The sequence below is a fragment of the Coenobita brevimanus genome, chromosome 72 (assembly GCF_032717465.1).
Source record: "Coenobita brevimanus isolate Jiangsu-jjx chromosome 72, ASM3271746v2, whole genome shotgun sequence".
NCBI classification, from domain to species: domain Eukaryota; kingdom Metazoa; phylum Arthropoda; class Malacostraca; order Decapoda; family Coenobitidae; genus Coenobita; species Coenobita brevimanus.
In genome coordinates this window covers 2,043,004-2,066,713 of record NC_137025.1, presented here as the reverse complement: position 1 = coordinate 2,066,713, position 23,710 = coordinate 2,043,004, and the positions used below count along the sequence as shown (strand labels likewise).

At 43.6% G+C, this 23,710-nt stretch overlaps 1 protein-coding gene across 1 annotated transcript in view; it reads left to right on the top strand.

The window, feature by feature from the left end:
* Positions 1-22,936, top strand: part of LOC145407225 (1-phosphatidylinositol 4,5-bisphosphate phosphodiesterase epsilon-1-like) — a 41,034-nt gene extending 18,098 nt beyond the window's left edge. The window contains exons 6-25 of the mRNA XM_080278261.1: positions 256-502; positions 1,510-1,760; positions 1,967-2,112; positions 2,658-2,907; positions 3,656-3,834; positions 4,243-4,384; positions 5,939-6,142; positions 7,061-7,179; positions 7,454-7,586; positions 8,147-8,278; positions 8,852-8,983; positions 10,008-10,267; positions 10,537-11,011; positions 13,122-13,234; positions 13,864-14,065; positions 16,100-16,206; positions 17,454-17,679; positions 19,324-19,489; positions 20,282-21,910; positions 21,953-22,936. Coding sequence (XP_080134387.1) covers positions 256-502; positions 1,510-1,760; positions 1,967-2,112; positions 2,658-2,907; positions 3,656-3,834; positions 4,243-4,384; positions 5,939-6,142; positions 7,061-7,179; positions 7,454-7,586; positions 8,147-8,278; positions 8,852-8,983; positions 10,008-10,267; positions 10,537-11,011; positions 13,122-13,234; positions 13,864-14,065; positions 16,100-16,206; positions 17,454-17,679; positions 19,324-19,489; positions 20,282-21,910; positions 21,953-22,656 — 5,817 coding nt within the window. The 3' untranslated portion in view covers positions 22,657-22,936. The remainder of the gene's footprint in view (positions 1-255; positions 503-1,509; positions 1,761-1,966; positions 2,113-2,657; positions 2,908-3,655; positions 3,835-4,242; positions 4,385-5,938; positions 6,143-7,060; positions 7,180-7,453; positions 7,587-8,146; positions 8,279-8,851; positions 8,984-10,007; positions 10,268-10,536; positions 11,012-13,121; positions 13,235-13,863; positions 14,066-16,099; positions 16,207-17,453; positions 17,680-19,323; positions 19,490-20,281; positions 21,911-21,952) is intronic.
* Positions 22,937-23,710: the final 774 nt, after the last annotated feature.

The following is a 23,710-nucleotide window of genomic DNA, read 5'->3' as shown; positions in this document are numbered from 1 at the left end:
TTGGTGCTGGAGATGGATACTCTTATGCCTTATCACTGATTTACCCAGACAGCTCTGCATACCCAGTAGGTGAATGTAAAACTGCTGGAGAGTGGCTACTGCTGCCTACATCCACTGGTGTCACATTTCAGATGAACCTAGGGTTGTGTGTCCTAATACTGGCACTACAATACATTATAATATCCTCATAATACAGTATGTGCTATATCTGTCACTACAATGTACTGCATTTGCATTGCCTGTCTTCTCCCCCAGTATCGTACAGGTGGCGGCCGCTCCCACGACCGGCTGGTGCTTGAATTCCGAGGCACCAAGTGGACATTCAGTGTGGGTACGGCTGCCTCACTCTCCCACCTGGGCCGTGCACTGTGGGCCACCCTGCAGGCCGACCACCCCGCCCTACCCTACCCTGCCCACCATCACACCCACGCCCTCCCCTACTCCACCACCGCAGCCACCACACTCTACCACCACACCGGACACCTGGCGACTCATAAGGCTGGTGTGTATGGGTCAGGCTTGTTAAGACTGGCTAAACATTTTGGATTTTGTGTATGAGTAACTTTCTACTGTTATGTAAAGGCTGTGAATATAATGTTATCAGGCATTTTAGATTTTGTTTTATAAGTCTGTACCCTTTTGTAAAGACTGTGAACTTAAATCTGTCATAGCTCTGTCATTTACCTATGTACCTAGTATGTTTTCCCCAGTGATTACAACTTTTCTGTTTAGTTAATAGTATACACTGAAAAAAGCTACCATGCTAAAAGAACTTTATGTGGCAAAAATCTGTTGATGGTAGCATTGATTTTGCAATATAGTAGTTGCAGTAAGAGAAGAACTTTAATATCATTCTCTCTGACAAGGAGATTTTCACCCCTGTTTGTTTGTTTGTTGGTCTGTTAGCAAGATTACTCAAAAACTAAAAGAGAGATTTGGACCAAATGTGGTGGGTAAATACCTCATGTCCCAGGGAACAGTCACCTAACTTTTGGGACTGATCCGGATCATATTATAGATTCTGGATATGGAAAACATTTTTTTGTGAAGCCCTAATCAGTGGTGAGAAAACCTAACCCATTATGAAGAGTGGTTTGGAATTTACATTGTCCTTGTTGGAGAGATACGCTCCACTGAGTGCCCCTCTAGTTTGCAGTAGGGAATCACCTTACTTTTAAATATGCAGTATCACATTGCATAGAACATGTGTATGGAAAGAATTGACTATAAAATAGACTGTATAGTTATAACTGTTGCAGTTGAATGTACAGTTAGGTAGGTAAAGGGGATAATACCAAGAGTCACGTAACTGCAGTGCTCATGTTTGTGACTCAGACCTTTGAATCTTTAGACCTCTTACCCCTTCTCTGCATTTCTCTTTACTCTGTTCTGCCTCCATCCCCACCAGTCCCTATTCTACATCTTTCCCTTCTTCTACCTCCATTCTTTCCAGCCCCTTTTCTACATATCCCTTTCATCCACTGTACCTATGTTCCCTCCAATCTGCAGGGGAGGTGCTACGTGCCGGTGGGGAGCTGGGCTTGCTTTACTCAGAGGAACTGGAGAATCTACAGAGGCTCCTTCACTTCCCTGAGGAGGTGGCCCTGCGCCTGACAGAAGGGGAGTATGATCTGTACTACCGTGTGCCTCCCATAGCCTACATCAGACACGTCACATCCGACCTCAGGCATCCACACCACCAAGAACGATACGCGAACCAAGCTTCAACTGTGTCACACCTTACTAAACGATTTAAAGAGGTAAGAGAGAGAGAGAGAAACAGACAGACAGTGACAGAGACATAGACATACAGAGAGTCGGAATGATATGCTAATATTTAAGAAGAGTGAGAGCTAGAGAGTGAGTGAGTGAATGACTGAACTGATGTAGTGTGAGGGAGAGAGTGAATAGGTTAAGGAAACTTGAACCCACATGTTTTCCTGCACCTCATTCTCCTCTTTCTTAGGTGTCGTCATGGATCACGCACGTCATAGTGTCACAGCCGACCCACGAGGACCGCAAGGGGGTGCTGTCGTGTATCCTGCGGGTGGCCCTCGCCTGCTGGAACATGGCCAATTTCAACGCTGCCATGGAGATCATTACTGGACTCAAGTATGTTGGGAGGTTTGCTTTGTTGGGTGACTGGTAATATTATTACTGTTACTACATCTCCCTACCCCATCCATGTGTGGGGAAAGAGACAGAGATATCAATGTTGATGATGATAATGATGATCTTTTACCAGTCTCACAGCATCATTTGCTGCAATTACAGTTGTTCCTTTAAGAAATAAAAATGAAGACCTTGAGTAAGAAAAACAGTATATTAGGAAGTAACCAAGCTAGGAAGACCATTGATACATTCATTGCTTGTCCCCACACATAGATTTCACTCTGGGGAACAAATACAGTACTGTACTTTCTTTCAGCTAGTTTGATATCCCAGCATTCAGAGGGTTAGATTTTTCATGGGTACAGTAATCAACCCAGTGTTCTGCACCATGTCAGTGTTATAGTCTTTCTGTAATTCACCATGAGGGTCAGATCCAGCATTTTGGAAAAGGGTGTGTGTGGTTCTTAGAGAAATAACCAGAAATTTGAATTTATGCTGCCCTTCGTCCAACTCATACCACCCCGAACTATTTTTATATTTTCCAGATCCGAGAAGCTAAAACCATTTTGGCTGAGTCTAGAGAGTGAACAACTTCCGGTGCTGGACTTCCTCGCGGGTGTGCTTCTGGGTGGGGAGACGGGGCGGGGGGAGCTTGAGGCAGCTCTGGATCGTGCCCTGGCCCTCCCAGAGTGCCGCGTGGTCCCCTTCTTCGGATCATTCTTGGCTGATCTGATGGGCATCCTGCAGTCTACCCCATCGCTGGTGGTTTTGGCCGAGGATGGTCAGGAGGTGGAGGTAGGTTGGAGAGAGAGAGAAGGGAGGGGGGGGAAGGAGGGAGAGGATGGTGATGATAGCCTGGTTGCATTAGTAGTAGTAGTAGTAGTAGTTACAACCCCAGGCTTATCTGGACATGAACTCAGTGGACCGCAGGAAACTGGCAGCTTCAGTTGGGTGCTCCTGGAGATCTTTTGTGTAGGTTATGTTGATTCTTGTCTGTGTTGTGATAGTGAGGTGGATGAGGTAAGTGTGTCGTGGATGGGGGGACTGCACTGTGGTGTAGGCACAGTGGATTGTTTTTTAATTGTATTTTGTGTTGATTAAGGACGGATGATTGTCACGCTGTAGAAGTGCAGTTGTGGTTGTGTTAAAAGGGTCTGTGTTTTGTGGAGATCTAAGTATGTATGAGCGTGTATCTGATGGCCTATATACAGTTATGTGTATATTATGTATACTGTATAATGTGTGTTCTTTCATTGCTTAAATTTGAAGGCATCATGATGTCTTGCATAATTTAGTCTTGGTATGCCACTCTCTTCCCCCACTTCTTCCATTCTCCCCCAACTGTCCTCCTCCTCCAGCTGTTGTCTCGTTATCCTCCAACTCCTTCAACTGTCCACCAGCTGTCATCCCACTGTCCTCAAGCTGTCCATCCACTATCTTTCTACTTGACTCCCACTCCCATCAAACAATCCAAGCCATTGTCCCATTATTGTCCAACTATCCTCAAACTATCTTTCCATCTAATCCCTCCTATTCCCCATAGTTCATCGCAGACTACTGCGGCGAGGACAGTTTCTTCACGCGCATTGGTCCGGGGGGTCTCATCAACATGGGCAAGATCTATGAGGCGCAGCAGGTGGTGGAAAGGATCGCTGCTTTCCATCAGCACTATGTGACACGCTCCAACACACTCGCACATGCCATCCTCAGGGACTCTATCAGGTGAGGTGTTTTGGGGGGTTAGTATGTGCCTTGTGGTCGTGTTAGCTAGACACTTCAGCACATTTTTCCACGCTTTCAGGGACTCAGGTGTGGGGTTGTGGTGGTTGAATAGGTGCAAAGATCCAGGTGCTTCTGATGGGACGGGAAAGGACTGGATGATAGATAAATAGATAGATAGGTGGTACATAGATAGATGGATAGTTATGATTTCTTTTGGACTGAATATTACTTCAAAAGTTATAGGATTAGACGCTGAAATTCAGTACCGTATGCAGTAATAATGACTAAGTGCAGTTTTTGTATAATTAAATTCCAGTAATTGTGTGTCCAGTTCTTACAGGTAAATCTGATGTATTGTTTCAGTATGTTGAGTAAGGAGCAGGACAGTGATCAAGGCATGAGCAGCAGTGGGATGGGGCTGGGTGGGTTGGGCGGGGCGGGGGGCGAGCTGGAGGAGTACCGTCCCGTGCAGCCCCTCAGTCATGACCACGGCGTCACCCTCATACCACTGCCCAAGTCCACCATCGGCCTGGACCTCCACACATTACAGGTACCACAATTATTTATTATTTTTTTAATTTATTTACATTTTTAAATTGATATCAATGATACAGTTGTTATTGGTAGACCTTAAGTTGAATGGAATTTGAAAGTGGAGCAGTATATTGATGAGAGAGAGAGAGAGAGAGAGAGAGAGAGAGAGAGAGCTGTGAAGATAAGTTGGTGATGATGATGATGATGATGACAATTTCTTTTGCCTGTGAGGTGGGGTCACACTTCTTCGGGCTTGAGTGATGAGTTTAAGAGAGTGTGGCCAGTTTCTTAGGGTGTGCAGTTCCTTAGTTCTCACTCAGTTTTGTTTTTCTCATTTCTTGCTTCATGAACCCAACATCACTGCATCTTTGGATGAGAAAAGAGGTTGGGATAATGATGATGATGGTGATGATGATGATGATGGTAGTGGTGGTGCTGTTGATAAGGATGTTGATAATGACGATCCTTTTGTTCTGGTTGCATTTGGGCCTCTTATTTTTTTTCTTATAATGCCACCAGGGAGTATAAGTTAGTCACTTACCCATAAATGCTCCTAACCAATTGCCTAACCTGTGGACCCATAACATGGGCAACACAAAAGTCACCACTTCACTAACCTAACTGTTTCTCCCCTAAAACCAGCATTATCCCATTATTACAATTCTATAAGCACACAATCTAGTATAATATGTTCCAAACTTTATGCTTGTACTGTACGTAAGCTTGTAATGTTACTGAGGGCGATGTCTCTTTCTGTCTAACTTGCTGTCTATAGCCAGACACCCTAATCCTGTTTTGGTGGCCACAAACAAGTCCCCTCCATGTCGTCCTGTCCCCTGCCATTTCACTGCCCTTCCCCAGCTCACACACCCCTCTCTCATATACCTCTCCACTCCATTCCTCCATCTCATCTTCAGTCTTTCCCTCCCTTTCCCCCTCTCCACCTCAGTCACATACACTCTCCTTGTTAGTCTTTTGTGCTTCAGAAATTACTGTATTTTGGCTGTTGACGTAAATGGAGTGGTTGTGATTTTATTTTCATCTTATTTTGGGAGGCTTTTACAGGGCTGGCTTTTACTGTTTCCATTGCCTGATACTGTACCAAGCTTGAAGGTTGTTTTTTCTCCCTCACCCTGAATGAGCAGTAATATTATGCAAATGACAGTATGTATGTGAAGACAGACAAATAGATAGATAGAGTGGAGAGATATATATTGATAGATAGATAGGTAGGTAGCCTAGGTAGATAGATAATAGATAGGCTGGTAGATAGAGAGATAGGTAAGTAGATAGATGATAGATAGATAGAGGTCCTTCTTTTCTCTGCACTCTTTCACTGTGCCTCACATTTAACAACACAGTATAGAATATGTATAGATAGAGAGCTTGATAGATAGTTAATTAGATACATCAGTAAAAAATAGATATGGATAGATACAGATACATAGACAAAGATAGTTAAATAGATATGTAAAGAGAAAATGGATGTGTGGAGAGATTTAGGTGGGTAGATAGATAGATAAGCATCCTCCTATTCACAGCACCCCCTCACTGTACCATACCTTTCCAGATCCTTCACCACGGTACAACAGTGGTACAATGGGACCCCGAGAGTGGCCGCAGCTGCCTTGTATACCTGCGTCTGGAGCGAAGTAATGGCACCCTAACGTGGACACGGCCACCCTGGTCTGGCCTGCGCACCTCACACTCCCCCTCAGACTATTCACTTGCTGCTAACCCAGAAGCGGCTGTGTCTCCAGGCCTTCTCTTAATGGTGGGTCCTACTGTGGTCTGGGTGCTGGAGCAGAGTACCTTCATGTGGTGGCATCAATATGTACTGGGTGATGGAGCTGCCTAATTATACAAATGTCTCTCAACTTCATCTCTATCACCCTGAGAGAAGGATGGTAGGCTGCAGCAGAGAGGCCGCTTCACACAACAGTTACCGGGTTCACATTCAAATGAACCAAGGGTTGCGGCTACCACTACTGTGCTGTGGGTGCTGGAGAGAGATACCTTCATGTGGTGGCACTGATATGCCTGGGTGATGGAGCTGCTTGGTTATACAGGCATCCCTAACTCACCTTCCTGTCCTCGAAAAGCAGACTGGTGAGCTGAAGGAGGAGTATGACTTCAGCCTGCTGTCCACTGGGTTCATGTGCAGGTGACCCTGGGATTGCAACTACAGTACTAACTGCTACATTGGTCTAGCAGCTGTACACTTTTCACCTTGATTTGTGAACTGGAGGGGTGAGGGACAGCCTTGATTCACCCCTTTAGGATGAGGGCATTCCTGAGCTGAAAAAAATAATCTTGAAATAACAGCAGTATAATATAAAATTGGATTGAGCAACAGTAGAAAAGAGAAAAATACATAATGGGATTGAACAAAAACAAAACAAAACAAAAAGAATGTATAACAGTCTATACTGTATATATAATGCTCCTCTTTCTGTTTCCTTGGGCAGTTTCTTGTGTGTTAAGGGGAAGACTTAGTTAGTGATATCATTGTCTAGCTTGCATTATTTATTTATTACTCCCAATACCACACTCAAGCCCATACCAGCAGACTGAGCTGTTGAAGTACATACAATATTGCCAGGTGAGTTTCTAGTGGAGTGCTATTTGCAAACCACTCTGCATGTCATGGTACAGAAAAGCTTCATAACAGTGTTCCTTCTGCCTCTACCAGTACTCGATGGCGCCTGAGCTGAGTGGTGGGACGCTGGAGGAAGGGTTTGTGCAGATGTCGTGCCTGAAGGAGGTTGAGCCGGGGGTCAGGGATGCAAATTTCACACCCATAGCTCGGAGGTATAAGTCTGTTTTTTCTGGTCACTGGTAAATGTGGTAGGTAGTTGGATTAGTGTACTTTATCTTTTTTTATGTGTGGAAGTACATCATTTCATGCAGGTATCGCACATACAGTACAGTACAGTACTTCATTTAATGTAATGTCTTCCCTTATTCCCTCCCACCTCCCAGTGTCCCTCACTGTTTTCCACATCTCCTTCTCCCATTTTCCTTCCTCAGCCTTCATATGTAACCATAATTGTTCATCCAAGATGTGTATACTCTCTCCCTACAGGTATGGTCTTGAGACAGGTTTAGTGGGTGAGCAGTGTGTGACATTAATTTACGGGGGCCACCTGGCTGACAACAGACTTATGGTGCTTGTGGCACCCCCCTCCATTGCATCACTCTGGTGTCAGGGCCTACAGGTGAGTTTATTATTTATTATTATTGTTTATTTTATACACTGCACCCCACCACCAGAAAATACAGGAGTGCAGTACTGTTTTTTTTTTTTTTTTTTTTTTTTTTTTTTCATGACTGGAATATGACTACTTCATTAATACTGCCAAGACCATTGTAGTAAAATACAGTTTTATGGAGTGGGTTGAAGATGAGCACATTTGCTTGGATCCCTTTCTGTTTTTAGAATAATATTACCCACTGGAAAGCTGTTTTCGTTTTTGTCCTGTAGAAAAAGAACCTTTGGTACACTGATATTCCATTATGGTGAAATTTCACCGTACTGCATAACCAGCCCTATAATGCATTTGTTCTAAGCTTGTGAAGATCCTGGACATTTTTTTAGTTTAAATGATGGCCAAATGCTATCAGACTAGAGGGTCAAGTTGACTAGTAACCAAGGAGACTCCTTTCTACCTCATAATTAAAGTTCATCAACTTTTGTGCAACCATGAATAAGCATACAGTTTCTGGGAGTGGCCCAGTTCCGTCATGTGAAAACAAAGTAACTGTACTGCCATCTCAGGTGCTGATACGAGCTCAGAAGCAGCTGGCGGGTGTGAGTGACCGGCGGCTGTGGTGGCTCAAGGAACAATACCTCAAGCTGTACTTCGAGGACGAGAACTGCGCCTGCCCCAAGCCAGCTGAGGCCATTAAGGTGGGTCTGACAGTTTATTGGTTGGTTTTGATATTCAAGGACATTTTTATAGTTTAATAAGGTGCCTGTTGGTCTAGTGGTTAGACTGCCCCAGCTGGAATGATGCCATTCGGTTTAGGTTCCATCCCCAAGATGTGACTGGAGGCTTTTTGATCATGTAATACCACCAAGGGATGCAGGCTGGCCATATGCCCTTTATGTACTGGACCATCGTAGCATAGACTCAGGTCTAGCACATTTAAGGGGGTAAAATGGATTGGTTGTTACTATTTTACTGTCTGTAGGTCTTGTGGGGGAAGTTACGTGTGGAGCAAGGTACGGGACATTATGTACAACTACTGAGTACTTACTTGCATCATTTTCTTCAACATCATCATCTTTTTCTAGGTGTTCTTGTTTTTATGTGGAAGTTCTTTAAGTGGTGTTTATTACAATTGGGTAAACTGCTTGTATTTATGGTCTCTGATCTTATTTCACGGGTAGAGGAGAGTGTACTGAGATGGTATGATATGGTCACAGGTAAATTCACTCATCATTGAAACCTTCCTCAACCACTGTGTTTCCCATTGTCAGATCTTTGGAGGTCGCAACTGGGTGACATCAACGGCTGGCAGTATGTCCCCGCAGGACCCCATCGCTGCTAAGAGGGGCTCAGGTTCCACCAGACTCAAGAAGCTCAAGTCTCAGGCCACCATCACTGTCAGGGTGAGTGCGAGTGTGAGTGACCAGTAGAAGATATAGTTAGGGTCAGTAATATGGCTTCACTTATTAGTTAAATAACTATCCATTACATGGTATTTGAAAAAAGTTTGTTGGGCTCCTTATTTTATATCACAGTTTTTCAAGTCATTGCTCATTGTTTTGTTATTTATCATTGTAAAGTGAATCAATATTTTTGTCCATAATGTTACACTCAGGAACAAGAGTTCTCCAAATATTCCACCATGATTACTCCACATTCATGACATGTCCGTTAATTTTGTCTCCGGTGCACTTTATCAGAGAGAGTTGTCTATGAGAAGAGATCAAACTTCTCTCCTCGTATAAGGATTAGCCAGCAGAAACAGTGAAAGACAACCAGCCTTTCACAGCTTAGGAAGTTTACCCAGCAGTAGGCAGTGAGACATTGAATGGTTGGAATATTTGGTGGACTTTCATCCCTGACTTTGCCATCTGATTGACACTGATGACTGTGCTTTGTACTTCTTCAACCAGATTATATATATTTTTTGTTTTAGTCATGTTGTTTTCACATTATTGTGCCAAGCTTTAGAATAGACTTTTTGAACTGGTAGGGGCTAGAGAAAGTCATAATTAACCTCATCACTATTAGGGTCCTCTCATTAAGATTAATAAAAAAAGTCTGGTAGCTGCCAGAATAAAATATATGTGGCAGCTGGGCTGAAGGGGTTAGAACTGAGAGGGCAAAAGTGTATTCATTTCTGATTATCATTTATGTAATAGCTGTGAGCATTAGAGGTGGTTAGCTTGCATCCCACTGTACAGAGCACATTCCTGCTTAAGAATTTATCCTGAGCAGAATGAAATTGTTTGGGGGTAGCCAGAATGAAATTAAATGTCATCAGTAAAATCAGTGATAAGGATGATGATGATTTTAATGATAATGATGATATTAGTGATGATATTCTTGATAACTGTGGTGATGACAGTGCTGATGTTGACATTACAGTGTCAGTGATAATGACTGCAAACTCTCCTTTCTTCACAGGACTCCAGCAGACCAGGATCTGAAGAGGGAGCGGGAGGGAGAACTGCCCCATCCCCAGCCCTGTCCACTGCTAGTCGCCGCCCTGTCCCACCCCATCACCCACACCACCACCCCTCCCCACCCCGCTCCCGCTCCTGTGATGCTGCAGGGGAGCACCTGGTGGGCCCTGCAGCGCATGTCCACTCCCCAGCACCACCCCGGCCCTCATATGACCTAGCAACGGGGCTTCCCTCTCCTCCACAACAAGCTATAGGATACAGGTGTGTAGGGGTGTAGAGGTGACTAGAAGATGTGTAAGAGTGTAGGTGTGGCAGGCAGGTTTGTAGTTGTGTAATAACAGGATGAAGTTGTGACTGGATAGGTTACATATGTTGATAAAGCATAACAACTGAGCTTTAACTACTGTACCTGTACAGTATTTGGATGTGGAGTGTTTAAGTTTCAGAAGTATTTTTGTTACAATAGTAGATACAAAATCATACAATACCATGTCAGTCCTCAATAACCCATTGTTTGTGTCATCCCCAAGAGAGCGTAGTAGATCCAGTGGTGCTGGCATTGGAGGTGGGCCAGTGGCTGGGGGGGATTTTGGCACTCTGACACCGAGAGGTTTCCGAGGTGAGAGCATCACACAGGCAGCAGAGCTGGACTTCACAGATTTTGTTGTCCTCTACAAGTCTTTCAGCCTGCGTGCCCGGAAGGACCTGCGGGAACTGTTCAAGACCCTTGCTGTCACACGTAAGAGTTTATCGGACAGTTCCCTAGAAGATCCCACAGCTTCCAGCCCGCCCCAGGCCCCAGCTCATAGCCCCGGTCAATCCCCACCCAGTCCCGGCCAGTCTCGCCCACTCCTAGCTCGAGCCAACCTTGGGGTACTGACACGCAACACTTCCCTCGACCTCCTTGTGTCACGCAACAACTGCCAGAAGAAGAAGATTTTTGACGCTATTGCCGCTGCCAGTATTGTCACAAACTGTGCTGGTGTGGACAGCTCCAAGAGTCAGGTGAGAATTGTGAGGTGTTATTTTAAGATAGTTGGTTCATTAACAGAGTTGTGCACTGGTAATTATGGTAACCCCTTCAGGCCAATGACATCCTATTTAGTTTGTTCTTGTAAACCTCATATGATATTTAGTTTAGGAGAGTCTTTGATCTTGAAGGGTCAGATATATACTCTGATAATCCTATCACCACTGCAGTTTATTAAAGTGATGGGGCTAACACTGTCTTAAACCTGCAGTCTACACACTCTTTCATTGTTCTAACATTAACTCTGTAATATGTCTTAACCTGATGTTACTTAGTATAATTACACTTTACCTGGCAGAGCATACTATAGTAATGTGTTGTTGTGAACCCAGGATCATTTGGACGTAATTCTGGTGGACCACAGGAAACCAACCAGTTCAGCCGGGCACTCCCAGAAATCTCTTGCTGAGGTTCTTTTGAAAAGTTTTATGTATTGTGAGAGTGATTGTGGTATGAAGGGCTACATTACAGTGAGGACTTGGTGTGTTGTGTGTGAATTGTATTTTGTGTTGGTACTAAAGCATAGAAGGGTGATTTTTTTTTTTCTTTTCTCCCCAGTAAGCTTTTCTGTCTGTGGGAAAAACATTTATTGTGGGATGAATGCATGGTGGGGGTTCAAGAAGGTTGATGTTTGCCTGTAGGTTTTGGATGAAGTTGGTGGCTGTGTATTCATATTTGTGAAGGGTAGTGTTGGATGGAAGCAGAGGGATGTGTTGAAGCTTTCAGTGTAGTTTAAGTTGTTTGTTTTTTGTTTCTTTGTGGTGGTGGGTGACACAGTATAAAGGTATGAGGTTGGAATGGATTCTTTGCCAGTCATTGTGATCCTCTCATACTTTTTTTTTTTTTTTATGTAAAAAGAAAGAGCCCAAGGCATAAAGCTTGCAGAACTTATTTTGGAATTTTGTGAAGCAATGGTTAGGTCATCAGCATAGGACAGCACTAATACAGAGGAGAGAGGGATTAGTATGTCATGGAGGAAAGGTTAAAAGTGAGACGAGCATTCTAAAGTTAGATCTGTGGATTTATATAAGTACCAGGGCTTGACTGCTTGAGGAGTGGGCTGGTCACTCCTTGTCATTGTCCCTGTGTTTGTGTTCAAGATGTTGTTTATCAGGATATATCTTGGGACTGTTTCACAATCTTTGTTTATTTGTATTGCTGCTAATGTGGTTCTTGATGGGATCTGTTTCTTGGTGAAACCATCAAAGATAATTTGAATCAGTTTGGGAAGTGGCTTGCTGTTTGTGTCAGAAGCCATGCTGGGAATCAGACAGGAGAATGTGGGGAGTGATGGTCTTCAGGATTTGTGTTTTCATGATTTTGGGTGATATGCAATGCCATATTGGCCTACTTGGTGATAGACTATAGGGTGGTGTCCCAGGCTTGGGTAAAAGGCTTGGATAAAAGGATGAAGATTGCTTTCTTCTAGATATGAGTTATTTCTTTGTAAATCCAAGGAAAACATTTATATACATATGGGGTATTTGTAGCTATGGAACTAAGGTGTTTTAGGCAAATGTTTTTTGTATCATTTGGTTTTGTTGTTTTGGGGATTAATGTGTATTTTTTATTGCTTGCCAGAGCTGTTGTGAGGTTAATGGGGAAGGTGTTTGTGTATTTCCTTTGATTTATTGATTTTTTTTTTTTTTTTTTTTTTTCATTTTTATACCTTTGTTTTGTGGAGTGATATTTTTGTGGTGTATGACACATTATATTAAAATACAAAATAGGACAAAACATAACTTAACAGAGCCTAACCTACCCAGATCAAACAAAATTCACTCCAGTCCAACCCAATCCAACCCAACCCAACATAGCCTACCCAGCATTGCGTAACATAACATAACACATCATAATTTGGCATATTATAGTATGGCAACTGACCTAACTTTGTGCAACCTGACCTTACTTATCCTATCCTTCCCTGTCCTACCTAATCACACATGACCTAACCTGACTACACTGTACTACACTTAACTACCCTAAAGTAGCCTGACCTATTGTAACCTAGTCTAATCTGAGCTGACCCAACCAAGCCTACCCCCCCCCACTCCATTTGCTGTGGCTGACCTTCGTGTGTTTCAGGTCATCACATTACTTGAGCTGGGTCGCTTCCTGGAGGAGCAGCAGGGAGAGGTGCGCACCGAGGATGAGCTTAGGGAACTCCTGCACCGCCATGAACCTGACCCATTCCTAAGGTGAGAGAGAGAGCATGAGAATGACAGAGAATTTATGAAGGATCCTAACCACAATTATAATAAACAAAACTACATGGGAACTTTTTTTTTTTTTTTTTTTTTTTTTTTTTTTTTTGATGTGTGAATGAGGTGGAAGGAGAGAGGAAGAGGGGGAAACCAAGATGAGGTGGTGGTTTGGGGTGAGAAGGTATATGAATGAGTGTGGTGCATGTTAAAGGGTGGACATCCTGGTGGCAGGGGACAGGATGTGATGGAGGAAATTAGTTAGTGACCACCCATTCCAGGATTAAGGTGTCTGCCAATATATGGGTAGATAGATACAATATTCACTTCGATTTATTTCTTAGGCTTATGATAGCTGTATGAATGAGACAGAGATAATACACAAACGATCTTATATTCGTATACAACTTAAGAGTTTATAATTTTGGTCCAGATATCACGTACCCTTTTCTCTTACTTTATTTATTTGTTTATGTATTTTTATATTAATATTCATTCTGGTGTGGTTGTGAAGTGTATGGTAACTGTGTGAATGAAGGCATGTGTAAGGAGAGTGCAAATTATTCTTGCACAGTACATGGCTTATGGGCCCTTTTCTCATTTACTCTACCCTGTCTGGCCCCAAGATCCCAGGAACTTCTGTCGTTTGAGGGGTTTGCACGATACATGATGGACGAGGACAACTACGCCTTCCTGGATGAGCGCGTGAGCGTGGACGACGATGAGATGAGCATGCCCCTCAGCAACTACTACATCGCCTCATCCCACAACACCTACCTCACTGGCCACCAGCTCAAGGGCGAGTCTTCCGTTGAGCTCTACAGTCAGGTGTGTGGCCAGGTGGTGAAGGGATTTAAGTACCTTGGCGGTTCTGAAGCAGTTTGGGATTTTTTTTCTTTTCTGTAATTTTACTTCTACTGTAGGCTACGTTGGGTTTATTGAGATTCTTAGTCTGTTTTGAAACAGTTTGGGAGCTTGTGTATGTGTGTGTGTGTGTGTGTGTTTACCTAGTTGTGATATACTGGAAATGAGCTACTCTTGTGGGGTCCCACCTCTGTGTTTCAACTAGCCAAACTTTGCTTTAAACTCATTTAAGCTTTTCAACTGGACGATCTCTTTGTCCAGTCTGTTCCACAGGTCAGTGCATCTATATGGAAAATTTTATTTCTTGAGATCCCACAGGCAACATGTCTTTTTCAATTTCTTTCTATGTCTTCTTATTGCTCCCCCATTCCATACAAACAGATCTTCTCTGTCAGTTTTGTCTACTTCCATCATGGCCCTGAACACTGCAATTATGTCAACTCGCTCTCTCTCTTCATTCTTCTAAGGAAGGCAGACCCAGCTTTTCTAGTCTTTTCTTGTATGATAGATCCACCAGGCTAGGGACCATCTTGGTTGCCACACTTTGTATTCTCACAATCTTGTTTATATCTTTCTTTTTATGTGGGGACCACACCACTGCTGCATATTCCAGCCTGGGGCAGATCATGGCCACTGTCAATTTTTTCATCATCCCCTTATCCATGTATTGAAATGTTTTTATGTCTCTCTGACAATCTTGTCAATGTGTTTTTCGGGTGACAAATTATCCTGGACCAACATTCCCCGGTCTATCTCTTCTTTTGCTTTTGTGATTGGTTCCCTTCCCATTCAGTGATGGCCTCTTAGTACTTTTACCCGTTTCCAATATTCTGCATTTTTTTTTCATTGAATTTCATTTGCCATTCCCAACTGCACTTGTAAATCCTGTCCAGATCTTCTTGTAGAATTTTACAATTAAATTCAACTTCAATTCTCCTCGTGATCATTGCATCATCTGCAAACAGACTTGTGTAACTGTTCATTCCATCCACCGTATCGTTTATGTAAAGCAGGAACATTATGAGCATCAGCACCGAGCTCTGCAGGACTCCACTTGTTGCTTCCCTCCACCCTGACATCTTGTCCTTTATTACTGTCCTCATCTGTCTTTCTCTCATGAACTCTCTCATCCACTCCAAGAGGTTCCCCTTCAGTCCTCCCATGTGCTCTAATTTCCCTATTAGTCACTTATGGGGTACCTTGTCGAAGGTATTCTCCATGTCTAAGTACAGTACACACAATCTGCCCAACTATCTCTGTAGCATGTCAATCGCCCTTGAGTAGAAGCTCAACAAATTAGATACATATGACCTTCCATTTCAGAATCCAAACTGACTCTCTGTTGAAATGTGTGTATTTGTGTTTGATTTTACTGTTTGGCTGTTTTGGGTTGATTTAGAGGTTTTTAGGCTGCATTGAGGTTAAATAGGAAGCTTTTAGGTTGTTTTGGGAATGTTCAAGGAGCTCTGTGACTGTTTAGGAACTGTATGTTATTTTATATTTTGAACTTCCAAGGTATGTGAGGTTCCTTAGGATGCTCTTAGACTGGTTTAAGGTGATTTAGGGTGTTTCTATGCTGCTTTGAGATACTGAGGGAGCTTTGAGGCTGTTTCTATTGTTATTCAGTGTTTTAAGTTTCTAGTCTGCTCTGGGGTTGATTAGGGAGTCTGTATGCTGCTTTGGAGTTGTTTAGGGAGCTTATAGACCGCTCTGGAGTTTTTTAGAGAGCCTTGAGTTTTTTTTTTTTTTTTTTTTTTTTTAAATTTCTGAGGAAGCCTCTAGGCCATTTAATGTTTTTAAAGAAATTTTGAGACTCGGCCTGCTTTGGGGTTCTTTTGGGAGTCTATAGGCCACTTGGAGGCTGCTTTGGGAGCTTGAAGGCTGCTATTTAATTTTATTTTCTTTGTTTTGCCAACCTTTATTAGTTCCTTTCTCCCCTTAAGGTATCTTATTTTGTTTTCTACACCTGATATTCACAAACTCTCGTTCCCTCTCCAGGTTTTACTGACAGGGTGCCGGTGTGTGGAACTGGACTGTTGGGATGGGGATGACGGCACTCCCATGATCTACCACGGCCACACCTTCACCACCAAGATCCCATTCAGGTACGGTATGGCCATTGCAGGCAGCAGGTAACAGCAGCACTAGTAGTAGTAGTAGTCTGAGGCTCATCAGAAAGTAAACCAGGTGGCCTGGAAGCCCAAGTTGCATTTCTTCCACAGTCCATCAGTCTTCTGTTGGGGATAGGAAGGGATTAAGGGGTGTTTGTAGAACCAGGCAGCTCCACCACCTGGTCATATCAGTGCCACCATATGAGGGCATCCCCCAGCATGGAAGTAGAGGTTTAGTGTGAGGACATAACATACTTTCTGTTTTATTTTTGCTGCCACCAGATGGTAGCAAACCTTTTCATTTTGAGAAGTCTACCTGAGCTAAATAAGTGTCTAGATGTAACAAGAATAATATAAAAAACAGGACATGGAATTGAGGGGGTAAAGTAGAGATACAAATAAAAAGGCCACCAGTGCTTTCATTAGATGGGACTGCACAGTGTTCTTGTTACTTCCAGATTATTTTGTTCAGCATTGGGCCTCTTGTGGTGAAGTATTTAAAACAGCTTCCAGTATCAAGGGAGCCTTCCCAAGATGAATAAAATCATATGGTATTAGCAAGAATAAAATATTTATATATTATATGAGTGGTTGGTGAGGATGCTAACCATCAACACACTCAATGTAGTGCTGCTCTCGGGTGACTGCTTTTTCCTCTCTTCCTTCTGTCATTCCTTCCTTGCTCTTCTGTCATTCTTTCCTTCATTCTTTCCTCTTCCTTCTGTCTATGGGTGACCCTACACTGTGCAACAAGCCAAGTGGTTTCCTGTACACCAAGGAACCATTAACTGTGCTGGGTGGTAACCATATAACCAAATTATGGTGCCTGATGGTTTAGTGGATAATTAAGGCACTCCAGTTGGATTGAGCCCGTGTAAGTTTATATCCAAGGGTTGGTTGGGGGTTTATAGCTCACGTAATGCCACTGAGGGATGAGTGAGGCTGGTCACTCTCATCTTAAATGTCAGGACCAACTTGCCTTCCTGGGCTCCTACGCTCCCCATGGGGCAACACAGGATTAGATGATGAATGAATGAATGAATGACTTTTGAACATTGACTCAACCCATCCCACTTACAGGCCTAGGGTGGTGATGATGATGATGATTCTTTATACTCTACAGCACTGTATCTTGTCACCATTTTGATTTCTTTATTTCTGTGTACACTAGAGCACAGCATCTTGTCACTATTTTGATTTCTGTATACACTAGAGCACAGCATCTTGTCACCATTTTTCAGGAGTGTGGTGGAGACAATCAACAGAAGCGCCTTTGTCACCTCACCGTACCCAGTGATCCTGTCCATAGAGAACCACTGCTCCGTCATCCAGCAGGCTCGTATGGCGCAGATCTTCAACCAAGTCTTTGGGGAGAAGCTCGTCACGAAGTTCCTGTTTGAGGCTGATTTTTCAGAGGATGTGCACCTTCCCAGTCCCGCCCAGCTGAAGCACCGTATCATAATTAAGGTGAGAAAGTGTAACATTAGCCTTCTCAGTCTAGTGATTTTAACATGATCAGGATGTATTGTTACAACTCTTGTGAAAAACAAACTGATTCACCACATGAACGTTTTTGATACAGTGTCCACATTCATACAGGATTGAAATAAATGTGCCTTTGCTGGATGTAGTGGGTTTTGTTATTGCCTTTACAATCCCCTCCACAGCCAAGATATTGACCTTAACCCCTTCGGTCCCTTTATTTCTTGTTCCATTTTGTTCTTGCCATTTACAAATTATTTTATTCAGTTTGATGAAGATTTCACATGTTCAGGGTGTTGATGAAGGATAACTAACCCTCGATAACTAACCACGCCAGTCTGAAAGCTCTCTCCTAGGCTGAGTAGCAACATCTGTAGTCACAAAGAAAAAAACAAAATTAGCATCATCAGACACAGGGGATTAAGCTGGACAAAAACCACCTGGAGGCAGCAAGAATAAACTGAAGAATACATCATGGGACTGAAGGGGTTAACAGCTGATTCTGCAATCCAGGCTAACCTTTTTATGAGTCAGATGTGTTTACAAAATATGACAAATTTTCTTATGTACATTGTTGTGTAATTTGGAGCAATTTGCAGATGGTCTTGATAGGTAACAGTGGAACTTTAATAGGCAGTTTTTGTGCAGTTTCCTGTGGATGTAATAGCAAAAACAGTTGTCAAAAGAGGTGATATAACGAGCACTTATATATATTGTATTTTGCCTCAGTGCTGGAGAATGATGCCTTCACACAGTAGCACTGGGCAGCATAAATATCCCTCAACTCCCCCTCTGGCTCTCAAAAGAAGAATGTTGGGCTGCAGGAGAGTGGCATTTTCAACCTGCAGTTTACTGGGTTTAGGGTCACAGCAACAAAATGACAATATTCCTACGCATAACTTAAGGGAGGTCGTTTGTATTGAGAGCCAGATCCATCCATCCATTCATCTATTTCTAATTAGAACAAGAGGCTGGAGGGCAAGGTGGATCCAGGTGCGAGTCTGGAGTGTTTGCCATCATCTCTTATTTTACCCATGTTACTGTCACCTTGAGTCAGTGAAATATAGAATATGAATTGTGTGTGTATGCATCAGTCAGGATTCCATGGGGCTTAATGGTGAGTGAATGAGAGTGTGGCCCGTTCAGTTAGGTAGACTTTTGGATAGTTTCTCCATCTGTCAGTTTTTTTTCTTGATCTCTGGCTCCTGCCTCACCCCATTTTTAGGTTGGAAAAGAGATGTGGATAATGATGATGATGAGGAGGAGGAGGAGAAAGAGGAGGAAAAGAGATCTGGATGATGGTGATGATGATGATGATACTGTCATACTATTTTATTCAGCAGAGAAGCTTTAATATTCTCCAACCTAATTCATCAGGCCATCCCCCCACAGAACAAACATCTGATGGGTGAGATTGGTCCAGGTGCAAGTGTGATGTGTTTGTCATTTTTTGTATCCTTTCTCCTCTCCACTCACAATGTTTCATTCAGCTGGACCTCAGATAATAACATGCCTACGCCCTTTCATCATTGTCTCTTATTATTATTATATCCTTGCAACTCTCATGCTGTTCGATTTACGGGGACCTTTCATAATGACACACCTAATTCTTTCTCCATGTCTGCGCAGAACAAGAAGCTGGTGGGTGAGGTGGGGGGTCCTGGTATGAGCATGAAGAACGTGGCAAACCGGCCCTCAGGACGCACCAACTCCCTCATCAGCACTGCCTCAACGGGATCCCTCAACGACCCAGAGACGGACGAGGACGATGAGGATGATGATTATGATGATGAAGGTGGGTACAGGGTTGGGGGAAGTGTGGATGAGGAAATGGGTGGTGGAGGTAGTGAAAAATGAGGAAGTGGAAATGGATGATGATGATGAGGAGGAGGAAAAGGATGATGATGATGATGATGATGATGATGATGATGATGATGATGATGATGAGGAGGAGGAGGAGGAGGATGGTTAAGTGAAGAGGAGGGGACGGTGATGGAGAAGAATGTGAAAGTGGATGATGATAATGATAATTATGTGAAAGTGAGTGGTAGGTGGGGCACTCACTATCTACCCACTTAATGTAGTGCTGCTTTCAGGTGACTGCCCATTCCTCTTTTCATTCCCTCTTTCCTTCCTTCCTCATCTGTCTTTCTTTCCTTCATTCTTTCCCCTTCCTTCTGTCTGTGGGTGACTCTACATTGAGTGACAAGCCAAATGGTTTCCTGTACACAAGGACACTATTTACTGCACTGGGTGGTAACCATATAACCAGATGATGGCACCTGGTGGTTTAATAGGTAATTAAGGCATTCCAGTCAGATTGAGTAAGTACAGGTTTATGTCCAAGGGGTGGTTGAGATTTATTGCCCACATAATGCCACTCAGGGATGAGTGAGGCTGGTCACTTTCATCTTAAATGTCAGGACCAACTTGCCTAGCCCTGGGCTCCTACACATCTCATAGGACAACACAGGGTTAGATGGTGAATGAACGAATGAGTGAATGTGATGGGAAAGGAAGTGGAGATTGATGATGATGATATGGCATTCACACAGTTACTGAGCTTCCTCTTCTCTTCTCCCCACAGAACACAATCCATTTGACATTGGCCACCATGACAGCCTGTTTGATGAGAAACACTGCATGGTGATCAAGAGCGTCTCCATGGGCAACCGAACAGAGTCCCTCTCTAGTGCCGAGGGGAACAAATTGCGGCCCAAATCACAGAGTGATGAGAATCTAGATGAAGATATCACTCCAATCAAGTACAAGAAACAGAACCAGATTGCCAAGGAGCTCTCAGACTTGGTCAACTATTGCCAGGCAGTCAAATTCCATGGCTTCAACCTCTCAAGCCCACGGGAGTCTGTAAAGGGGAAAAAGGTGATGATCAGCGGGAGGAAGAGTACAGTCCAGCCCCCGATAATCACTAATACCCCTATACTAATTCATACTCAGGTGCCCTCAGACCCCAGCCGACTTGAGCCCATTTTGCAGCCACCTATTCTTAAGAGGTCAATGGGAGTGCATCCGTGCTATCAGTGCTCATCCCTGAATGAAAACACCGCCAAGAGACTGTGCCGACGCCAGCCCTTAGATGCCATACAGCACACAGAGACACAGCTCATGAGGACATACCCAGCCGCCATGCGCATCGACTCGTCTAATTTCAACCCGCTCTACTTTTGGGCTTTTGGGATTCAAATGGCAGCTCTGAACTACCAAACAGATGACACCTATTTGCACCTCAATTATGCCATGTTTGAACAGACGGGCCGCTGTGGTTATGTACCCAAGCCCAGAGTGATGTGGGATTATACACACATGATGTATCGCCGCTTCAACCCCTTTGACAAGGAGTTTGATGGACTGCATGTGCTGAATCTCAAGATTTCAGTCATTTCAGGCCAGTATGTTTGTCAGAGTAACTTCCAGGGCAGCCCACAGGTGGAGGTGGAAGTACTAGGAATCCCAGTGGACTGTCTCAAGTTCAAGACCAAAATAGTGCAGCGGAACTCCTTCAACCCCATGTGGGGTGACACATTTAACATTAGAGTTATGTTTAAAGACTTGGCATTTGTGCGTTTGACAGTGACTGACACAGTGACTGGTCACACCACTGCCCAGCGCATCCTGCCTCTCAAGTGCCTGCGGCGAGGCTACCGACACGTGCGTCTGCGTAATCTTCAAAACCAGCCACTACCAGTGTCAACACTTTTCATCTATACGATGATGGAGGAGGAAGAATATGAGATCCAGCAACTTTCCCTTGGACAAGACCTCTCAGTGGACCCAGCTAAACTGAAGGAGTCAGATGTTGAAAGCCATGATATAACCCCAACAGTGCCCCTTAAGCGACGTAAATTCTTTGTTAAAATCCACAGTGTAGTGCCTGATGAGCCGTACACAGTGATCAGTGCCACACAGGAATGCACCACACGTGATGTGATCAACAAGGCAGTGGCCAAGATTGGGAAGGGTGCCAGGCTTGAGGACTATATTTTGATTGAGGAAGTTGCCAAAGGATGGCAGCGAAAGGGTGACAACCCCACGACCCAGCGCATCTTGGACATGAATGAACGGCCCTTAGAGGCACAGGCACACTGGCAAGGTGAAGGAAAGTTTGTTTTGAAGAAGACCTCTGATGATCCTAGTACCCGAGCTTGGCTTACCACCATCATGAGCACTGCATCTAAGGAGAAAAAGAAGCAGCGTGGTACAGGATCAGGTGGAGCATGTGGAAGTGGAGGGAGTGGAGGGGAGGGTGAGGTGAGTGAGGAGGCCAAGGGGTGGGAAGAGGAGGACAACTTCTTGGTGTGTGTATACAATGTATCATCGCAGATCCCCTACACCATCCTCAAGGCTCCCACCTCCAGCACAGCACAAGACATCTTAGCACAGGCACTGGTGAAGGCTCGCAGGATGGAGGACCCAGCAAGGTTTGTGCTTGTGGAGGAGTTGGAGTATGGCCAATTGACTGAGCCAGCTGGTGGGGCTGCCAAGCGGCGATGTCCGAGGGTAGAGCGCCGAGTGCTCCCGGACACAGAGAACATCTACAAAGTGCAGGCAGCATGGAAGACCCTTGGCAAACTGGTGCTGAAAGAACGAGGAGCTCCTTCTGAGGGTACTTTTAGTAGAGCCTCGGCAGCAGCCTCTGCACTTGGCACCACCCTCACCACAGCCATCAGCAGATACAGTAGGTCACGACAGCAGGACCGGCGGCCTGTTAAAGAGACATACAGTGACCCAAGTGCTCTGGCAGCTGGTCATGAGGGCACCTTCCCAGATCGCAGGTTCAAGAGTCTGCACGAGACCTGGAGAGCAGCAGGTGGATCAAGTGGGGCTCATTCTGAGGGTGAGATTCTCTCGGATGATGAGCCCATCCCTGCCTCTGAATTTCGTGCTGCTGTTCACAAGCTGAAGAAAGTATCTCTTAAGAAAATACAAAAGGTATGGAGATGAAATTAATCCAGACAGAGATATTGAGTGTAATTATGGTATATCATTTGAAAAAATTCAATGTTGAGTTGAAAGTGAGCAGACTCATGATGGGTCTGAAAATGTGCAATGAGGTTCTTGTAATCCAGAATCCACAAGGCAAGACAATCCATTAAATCAGTAATTTTCTTTCTGTCTTTGAGCTGTTGCTCATGAAAGAAGACACTGGAGATAATGAGCTGCAACAGTGAAACTATGTGATGTGAAAATAAATTTTTAGAATGGTGTTCGAATGGGGCCACAAGCAAGGACTATAGACGATAAATACACATGTCGCTTGAATTATTTCAAGCAAGCCAAAGCAGAGATTCCAACATATTCCTCCAACAGGACACCATTTCCCAATCTGAAGATGTATACATGGTGTTACAGCACTGATCTTGACGTTGTACCAAAATATTTTTAAAATACAACATATTTATAATGAAAACTTATCAGGTCAAATAATTTTAAGTACGGTATCAGTTTTATAAGCATATACAGCCATATGCACTTTCCAAAACTCAGACACATGGCATATCAGTTGTTGGTGATTTCCGAAGGACAATCAGAGAATGGAAGACTGACGAAGTGAGCGTTTGTGCTGGTTATGCTCTGATGTAAAGGATAATCAGTTCAGAGCCATGCAAATGATCCCAATCACTAAGATTCTCTGTTAATAAATAATTTTAAAGTATATGCAGAGTGTTTCTTATGTGTGTGTGAGTGCATGTGTGGTGAATTTGTAAAACTGCGAATGTTTTTGTCGGCAAACACAGTTGAGTGATTATTCAACCTGTCTGACCTTGCTGTGAACTGTGACTTTTCCATTTGGTTTTCCTGTGGGTATTTGTATACAGCACTGGAAAAATTTATGGCTATGTTATGAAAGTGGTGAGGTTCTTGTCGAGAGGAAGATTTTGTCGTCGAGTTTTTTTAATGTGTTGTTGATATAAGTTGAACTGAATGTTGTCTATAGCATGGAAATTATCTTATATATAAATATAAATATATATATATATAATATAAAACTTTTAAG